Source organism: Rhinolophus hipposideros (assembly GCF_964194185.1).
Source record: "Rhinolophus hipposideros genome assembly, chromosome: 6".
Classification (NCBI taxonomy): domain Eukaryota; kingdom Metazoa; phylum Chordata; class Mammalia; order Chiroptera; family Rhinolophidae; genus Rhinolophus; species Rhinolophus hipposideros.
The window spans coordinates 85,295,838-85,304,807 of NC_138052.1; the positions used below are offsets into that span (position 1 = coordinate 85,295,838).

General features: G+C 56.1%; 1 protein-coding gene across 1 annotated transcript; it reads left to right on the top strand.

The window, feature by feature from the left end:
* The first annotated feature begins 1,315 nt into the window (after positions 1–1,315).
* On the top strand, positions 1,316–8,970 carry DES (desmin). Its single transcript, XM_081051804.1, has 9 exons — positions 1,316–2,383; positions 3,365–3,425; positions 3,544–3,639; positions 3,791–3,952; positions 4,102–4,227; positions 4,636–4,856; positions 6,413–6,456; positions 7,888–7,970; positions 8,164–8,970. The coding sequence occupies exons 1-9, from the start codon at positions 1,674–1,676 to the stop codon at positions 8,203–8,205; spliced, it is 1,545 nt and encodes a 514-aa protein (XP_080907930.1). The 5' UTR covers positions 1,316–1,673; the 3' UTR covers positions 8,206–8,970.

Below are 8,970 nucleotides of genomic sequence, written 5' to 3' on the forward strand. Positions count from 1 at the left end.
TCCTTTACAGGTCACCTGGCACATTCACACCCACCCTGGGGGCAAAGCATGGGCTCTGGTGTCAGACTGCCTCAGCTTCCTGAGCTACAAAATGGGAATGGTACTAGTTCTCACCTCATAGCGTTGTTGGAGAATTAGGGATCATGGGTGTGGAGTACTCAGCAGAGTGGTATACAGTAGGTGTTCAATGCATGTAAGGTAGGATTTTTGCATATTGTTACCTGCGCCTCTTTAAACACCTATAGGATAGACATGGCAAGGCTAACATTCCCAGTTGATAAGGAGGACACAGAAATAAAGGACTTGTCTGCTAGTTATTAGTCCTGCTAGTGAGGGCAGAGCTAGGGGAAGACCAGTACTGTGCTCCCAAGGTTCGCATTCCAAAAGGGTCAGGCCTAAGAGAGGCCTGTAGAGTGCCAGGTGGAGGTGTAGAGAGATAGCCAGTGTTCAGGGAGAAGCAGGGATGTCCTTTGGGGTCAGCCAGTACCTTGTACGAAGCAGGGTAGGCTGTGGAGAGCTGTGCAAGCCCTCTGCCGGACTCCATTTATGCTGGGGGCTTGGAGCATTATGGGGGTAGGAAGTGTGTGGGGCTTATCACCCCAAGCCTTCCTCAGCCGTCTGACACCCGTGCCTCCTCAGGTACCCGGTCCCCAACCCCCAGAGCTCCTTTCCCGTGCGCATGTTTCCCGGACCCATGCATTCTCCTCTATAAATACCAGCTCTGGTATTTTGGGTTGGCAGCTGTTGCTGCCAGAGAGATGGCTGGGTTGACATGCGGCTCCTGACAAAACACAAACTCCTGGTGTGTGTGGTTGCGGGTGGTGGTGTGAGTGGGGGGATGAATCAGAGACGGGTGGGCGGGTACAAGGGGGCAGAAGCCAGGAGAAGTTGGTGGTGCGGGGGTGAGTGGACATGGTGATTGGAAATTGAAAGTGGAACAGACCCTTTCTGGAAATCACCCTGTTGCTTATAAACTTGAGGCCCCATCTTCACCAGTAGGGGTGGGGGTGGGGGTGAAGAAAAGGGCCTATATGAGTCCAGAGGGGAACTGAAGCTCAGAGCTAGAACCCAGGTTCCAGTGGACATACCTGAGCAGGCCAGCTCTGGCCAGGATTGCTCTCTGCCCCCAGGGCCCCCTCCCAGCCTTGGGCCTGCCTAGAGACTCCCCACCTCTAGGCCTGACTGATGGTCTCCTGGTCTTCACCTGAGCCCTCCCAAACTTCTGCCACTTCTAGAGAATCTTTAGAAGAAAGGTGACTTGGAGACTTTCTTGGGAACAGGCCTTGTCTCTTCAGTAAATGACACAAAGTCTCATGTTGGAGTAAAAAGGAGACCCTCAAACTAAGTGGGAGCTTCTCCCGGACTATCTCCCCTGACCAACCCCAGGAGGAGGCAGGCACCCAAGGGCTGAAAGGGGCCTGCCTGGGTCTTCCAAACATGCTCGCAGCCCGGGTGAAGCCGCAGCCCTGGTAAAGCCGTTGACAGGCCGGCCTGTTCTCTGCCCAACTAGGTCCACCAGCCACTCCTACACCCCTCAAGGGCCCCCCACCCGCCGGCTGGGGGCACAGGCCTCCTGCGGGGTAGCTGGCCTCCCCACCCCCACGCCAGCGGCCGCCCTTTCCTGGCAGGACAGCGGGATCCTGCAGCTGTCAGGGGAGGGGCGGCGGGGGCTGATGTCAGGAGGGATACAAATAGTGCGGACGGCTGGGGGCCCCGTCTCCCCTCTCCGCATCCACTCTCCGGCCGGCCGCCCGCCCGCCGCCTCCTCCGCGCCGCCCGCCCGCCGCCTCCTCCGCGCCGCCACCATGAGCCAGGCCTACTCGTCCAGCCAGCGCGTGTCCTCCTACCGCCGCACCTTCGGCGGGGCCCCGGCCTTCCCGCTCAGCTCCCCGCTGAGCTCGCCGGTGTTCTCGCGCGCGGGCTTCGGCACCAAGGGCTCCTCGAGCTCGATGTCGTCCCGCGTGTACCAGGTGTCGCGCACGTCGGGCGGGGCAGGGGGCCTGGGGTCGCTGCGGGCCAGCCGGCTGGGGACAGCCCGCGTGCCCTCCTCCTACGGCGCGGGCGAGCTGCTGGACTTCTCGCTGGCAGACGCGGTGAACCAGGAGTTCCTGACGACGCGCACCAACGAGAAGGTGGAGCTGCAGGAGCTCAACGACCGCTTCGCCAACTACATCGAGAAGGTGCGCTTCCTGGAGCAGCAAAACGCGGTGCTCGCCGCCGAGGTGAACCGGCTCAAGGCCCGCGAGCCGACTCGGGTCGCTGAGATCTACGAGGAGGAGCTGCGCGAGCTGCGGCGCCAGGTGGAGGTGCTCACCAACCAGCGCGCCCGCGTGGACGTCGAGCGCGACAACCTGCTGGACGACCTGCAGCGGCTCAAGGCCAAGTGAGCACCCGGCGCTCCCAGAACCCCTTTTCCACGCTGGGCTCCAGGGACCCTTTCCTGCCCCTAAGAAGGTCGTCTACTTGTGTCCCCCGAGGGGAGATAGGCTCCGGGTCTCTCCCTTGTGATCCTGTTCGACGAAGCAGTTGTTTGGGGGGACATTATGGGGGTGGAAATGGGAGACCTTGTGGTCCCATGTCCCCTGTGGACCCTGTGGACAGCGCCCTGAAAAAGCATCTTAAGATGCTGGGGTGATGTTGATGGTGGTCAGGCAGGCAGAGGGGTAGAGGAAAGAGGCCCAAGTGCAGTCAGAGGGGAAAGGGGAGGTTGACAGGAGACCAGGAAATCTGGGGCCAGCTGGGGAGGGCAAGGGGCGCGGAATCCAAGCAGTAGCTCTCGGCTCATCTGTGATGAGGCTTTGGGGAGGGGGTTAGAGAAGGGAATGTGCCCCTGGGCCGGGCTGAGGCTGTTCCATTTCACAAGGGAATGGGTCAGCTAAGAGGAAATGGGAGAGTGGGTGGAGGACTGCAGCCCTCAGAAAACTTGGAGATGGGGCCTCACCAGGCTCCCAGTATGAAAGGGCAGCAAGTATAGAGCACGTATTCATGGGTCCTGCTTCTGAGAGCCCAAGTGAGCAGAGTCACCACCCTGCCGCCCAGGTCACAAACATCATCTGAGCACGTACACAGGCCCGGCTGTAGCTCTGAACCGGGAACACAGAAGTGGATAAAATAGACTCTGTTCCTAATCCCAGGGAGGTCACAGTCTGGTGGGGACATAGACTTCCAGGGTGTGGCTCTAGTGCAGAGATTGGGCCACTTCCTGTCCACTCTCTGGGTGGGCGGGGCCTCTTGTCTCCACCCAGCAGCCAGCTTTCCTTTCTGTCCGGAGCCCATCCCTGGGCAGCCCAAGGCCAGTCATCTCCAGGGCCAGTTTTAGTATCCCCACCAACTGTCTGTTTGTCCATCTGTCTGTTCCTACCAGGCTGCAAGAGGAGATTCAGCTGAAAGAAGAAGCAGAGAACAACTTGGCTGCCTTCCGAGCGGTGAGCCTCTGTGGACCCCCAGCAGCCTTACCCCTCTTTCCCCCTGTGTGGCCCGTGGTCTCCCTCTGCCCTTCCTGGGTGATAGGTGACCCTGTCCCTCTTGTTGGACCTCTCCCAGGATGTGGATGCTGCCACTCTAGCCCGCATTGACCTGGAGCGCAGGATCGAATCTCTCAACGAGGAAATTGCATTCCTTAAGAAAGTGCATGAAGAGGTATGCCCTGGGCCCTCCTCCTGAGACACTGGTGAAAGTAGGTGGTGTGGGGGTGGGGGACAGTGGTAGTGCCTGGCTCTGGGAATGGAGGTGTCAGGGTGCTGGGGGGGGGGTCCCAGGTAGGGGACTGAAGCCCAGCTGCACCGTGCAGGAGATCCGAGAGCTGCAGGCCCAGCTTCAGGAACAGCAGGTCCAGGTGGAGATGGACATGTCCAAGCCAGACCTCACCGCCGCGCTCAGGGACATCCGGGCGCAGTACGAGACCATCGCGGCTAAGAACATCTCAGAAGCTGAGGAATGGTACAAGTCAAAGGTAGGCGGCCTGGCCCCTCCCTCCCCCTCACTCCCAGCTTTGGAGTTGCTTTCTGTGGCTCCATCCACGGGGAGGAGGGTGAGCCAGGGTCTCCATGCTCCCTTGCCCACGTCTGCCTGCATCATCTCAGGGCCCCTCTCTGTCTTTAGGTGTCTGACCTGACCCAGGCAGCCAACAAGAATAATGACGCACTGCGCCAGGCCAAGCAGGAGATGATGGAGTACCGACACCAGATCCAGTCCTACACGTGTGAGATCGACGCCCTCAAGGGCACTGTGAGTCCCTGCCCACCTCACCCAGCTCAGCCTTTCCTGCCCGTAGCTCACACCCTGGTCTGACGATGGACCCATCACATACCCGCTCTGGGCCTCTGTCTCCTCATATCTGCCACAGGGGTAAAAACAGGTGGATTGCCAGTTGGGCTCTCAGGAAATCATGGGGCTCCTATGTGGGTGCAGGAAAGGCTGAACATTTATCAGTTCTATTCTCTGAGTTTCCACATAACACTTCATTTGAGTTCAGGGTTCCCTGGCTGCGATGGGTTTGACAATTCCTGGACCTGACTCTCTGGGGTTGCCTCCCAGCCCCGGATGCTTGTGTCGCCGTCCATCTTGGGACCCTAGTGTTCCCCACCCACCCACCCCCAAGAACCTGACCTTGACCTAGTCGCCCCTCCCCTGCAGAATGATTCCCTGATGAGGCAGATGCGGGAGCTGGAGGACCGCTTTGCTAGTGAGGCCAACGGTTACCAGGACAACATTGCTCGCCTAGAGGAGGAGATCCGGCACCTCAAGGATGAGATGGCCCGCCACCTGCGGGAGTATCAGGACCTGCTCAATGTCAAGATGGCCCTGGACGTAGAGATTGCCACCTACCGGAAGCTGCTGGAGGGCGAGGAGAGCCGGTGAGGGGCAAGGAGGGGGCTGGCAGTGGGATTCTGAGGGGTGCTGGGGACCCATTCCTGCCCCGGGGGACGGGGCTCAGGATCACCTCAAACAAGATCTGGAAATAATTTTATACAAGAGTCCACCACTCCACTAATTGCAGAGAATTAACCGAGGCCACCTGGGGAAAAAGTGATTTAATTAATAGCTTTTATAAAAAGAGAAATGTAAGTATTCCCTCATCTACCTTCAGAATTAGGAACCAGCAGCATAAAACCGTGTTCAGCAACTGGTAATAAAATAAAGTATTACTGCCAGTCAAGGGAGAGATGAGAGCAAAATGAGGAATGATGAGGAAAGAAAGCGAGGGGCCAGATGGAGACAGAGGGAGATAGAGGGACAGACAGAGAGGCTTGAATGCAGGCTAAGAGAGAGGGTACAGAGGCTTGTGCACTGAAGGTGCATGGGCGCGGGCATGCACACACAAGTGCACACACGCACGCACGCACACATGCTCATCGGAAAAGAACCAGTAGGACATACTCAGACTTGTCCACTCACCTCTAAACACAGAAAACAACATACAACTGAAAGGGACACGAGGGAACCTGCTGGGGGAAAGGAAAGGTTCTATATCTTGATTGAGACTCGTAGTTATATGGATTTAGACATTGTTCAAAACCCACTGGATGGCCCAGTAAAGACCTGTGTGTTTCACTGAATGTAAACGTAACCTCAGTTTAAAACAGGTCATCAGCTCAAAAAAATGATGCCCATTGATACTCATAAAAATGATAACATCTGAAGTTTCAAAAAAACAGCCGACTTATTTATTTATTTATAATTGAAGTTTATTGAGGTGACAATTGTTAGTAAGGTTACATAGATTGTACATAGGCGTACAATTCTGTATCACATCATCTATAAATCCCATTGTGTGTTCACCACCCAGAGTCAGTTCTCCTTCCGTCACCATATGTTTGATCCCTTTTACCCTCATCTACCCTGTCCCCTTACCCTCTGGTAACCACTAAACTATTGAGCAGACATTTAGATATAGACTTACACGAAGAGAGATTTCAGATTTCGAATAACACGTACATATAATGGCTTTTTGAGGTAGCTAAAGTCACATTGCATTTTCCTGGCACTAGGCCAGGAAAGCTCCTGGAACTTGGCCTCACGTGGGTGGGTCAGAAGTTCCCAGCCTGGCTGGAGGGTGGGCACACACAATGGATGTCACCCAGCCTTGCTATGGATGCACCCTGCAGTGTCAGGAGTGAGAAGGAAATCCTGGTAAACGGGAGAGGGCAGTGGGGTAGGGGGTCTGGTGTCATGTCAGCAGGTTAGAGAAGGAATAGATGGCATGAGTGATCCTTCCAGAAAGGATAGTTCCTGGCACAGCTGGAGTTGGCTTTTGACCCCATACCTTGAGCAGTGTGATAGTGGGAGTGCTGGGCTTCATGGGACCGGGACAGCTGAGGATGGTGTTTAGAGAGAGGACCCGGGCAAGCTTTAACGGGTGGAAGAGATGGAGGGTCCTAATTCTATGGGGATTTGGTCTCTCCCCTTTCAGGATCAACCTTCCTATCCAGACCTTCTCCACCCTCAACTTCCGAGGTGAGTGCTTGTTGGCAGTTGGAGGCTGGGGTGGCAAGGAGTAGGAGTCCAGCATGGGCACTGCCCAAGGCCACCCAGGAGCGGAGGACGGAACCGTGGGGACAGGTCTGGGGTCTGGAGACGAGAAACGGGGCTGCTGCGGGGGCAAGGGAGGAAGTTTAGGTAGAGGCATTTTTTTGACAGTCCTTGATTATTTCATTTCATTTTGATTTTTATGTATTTTAATCTCATGGTATTGTATAATCCCCTCCGCCTTGTGAGATTATTGAGCATCAGCAAGCAGCTTCTGTTTCTTGATGTACCCAAACTGTGAAGGAACCAGGAGTGTCCTTGGGGGATTGCAGCGGGAGCGTCTAGAACCATTCACACTGGGCTACAAGGCACCCACCACCTATTGTCTGTATGGCAAGTTGCCAAGTGCCACCCACCCCCACAGGCACCCCTCCCAACTGCTTGTTGAACACCTCCAGTTTGCTGGAGCAAGATGTTGGATACACGTTTAAAACAATGAAGCCAACCCTTAGCGAAGCCAAACAATTAGAAGAAGGAGCTCCCAGGGCATTCTGCCATTCTGCCATTAGTGATATGCAGATTGCATGGCTCTCCAACCCGGTGAGCAGAAAAACACACTATAAATGATACATTAGGAAAGGAAGTCAGAGTTCTTGGCACCTTCGCCTTTCCTAGACCAAACCATTTATATCTTCGATGTTCATTTCCATCAGGAAAAAACACATACTGTGCTCTGCCAAGTTACAATGTTCATCGCAGACAGCACGTGTGAGCCTTGCATTTAAAACTGCTTAATACGTTTTGAAATTAATAGTCCTGTGGCCGCGATAGGGCAAGTATTATTGTTACCATTTCACAATGAGGAAACTGAGGCACAGAGGGGCAAGTCACTGGCTGCCAACACAGTGAATCAGTGACTGACTCCTGTCCGTCTCTCTGTCATTAGGATATCAAGTTATTCATCCGGAATCTTAAAGGGGCCTGAGTACCATGAGGTCCTCCAAAAGCGTATCTCAAGACTGGGCTTTGGGGTGCTAACTGTCAGAGTACAAATTCATGCAGGGCTCTCCTGCAGCCCAGGGACAGAGAGGGAGCAAGGAGATGTGTGGGGGATGGGAATGCTGAGGGGCCTGAGTCTCAGGAGTCCCGCCCTCCTGAACCAGCCCACACCTGGAGCACATCTGTTGGCTTCTGATCCCATCTCAAGCCATGGGACTGGCCCTGGGGTCTGCAATGCCACTTGCTGGGTGTTGGGCTCAAAGACACGTGATCAAAGTCTTGCTGAGAAAGTACCAGGCCTATCTTGAGTGGGTGGGAGTCTTCTGTGCTCTGCCCCATGGACCAGGGATGGACTCCCAGCCCCTGCGGCTGCCTGGGCCTGGACTTGGTCAGGCTGAGCAGGGGGTGGATCTGTTACAGAAACAAGCCCTGAACAGAGGGGTTCCGAGGTCCATACCAAGAAGACAGTGATGATCAAGACGATTGAGACCCGAGATGGGGAGGTGAGCGGTCTGCCTTGGTGGGGGCCGTGGGGTACATCTGGGGGCTGTCAGCTGGGTGCTTTCCACGAGCTGTGCGTGTTCGAGCCCCTGTCTGGGGGGAGTAGGGGGCCTGCCATGCTTGCGTGGGGGCGGGCGGCTGTGGCTCTGTAATCCGGCCAGCACTGGATTGGACTGCGTTTCCCTTTTTTCCCAGGTCGTGAGTGAGGCCACACAGCAGCAACATGAGGTGCTCTAAAGCCAGAGCCCCCTTTGCCACCAGAGACCGCCCTTGCCCCTGTCCTCACTGCCTCCTGAAGCCGGCCTCCTTCCATCCCAGGGCACCACACCCAGCCACAGTGCTCCCTCACAGCCTCTGACCCCTGATCACCAACCTCCCCTTACAGTCCCCACAGGGGACATGGCCAATCCCTGCCAAGCACAGGCAGCCCCCAGCAGTGTAAGGAATTGAGTGAGCCTGGGTCTTAGCCACCCTTGGGGTGTGCTGGGTAGGGCCGAGGTGGAGCCAAGGCAGAGTAGTGACCCTGCCATTCCCACCTCTGTAACCTCAGGCTCTAGCCTCTGGTTTGGAAAGGGCCCACCCCCATTCATGTAGGGTGTTGGGACCCACGTGATCAGGATGGAGCCCTATGGACCTCCCTACTCCCCAGCCTGGGTCAGAGAGACAAAGGGCTTCCTCCACAGTAAGCTGGGCAGGTAACTGGGGGACTAGCCCCTGTGGAGACTGCTTGGGGGCACTAAACTGACCCCATGGTCTCTTACGTCCCCAGGGTGGGCTTAGCAAGCAGGGGCTATAAGAAGGAACCCCCGAAGGTGCCAGATGTGGGAGCAGGAGATTCAGAAGGAGAGAGGGTAGGTGAGATGCTGAGAGGAAAGGAGAGGAGAGAGGCAGAGAGCGGTCTCAGGCAGGTGGCAGGGATGCCCACCTCCCCGTGCCTGCCCCTCCCCCACTGCAGGGGCTCTGGACAGAAACAATAAAAAGATAAGCACAAGTCTAGCGTGT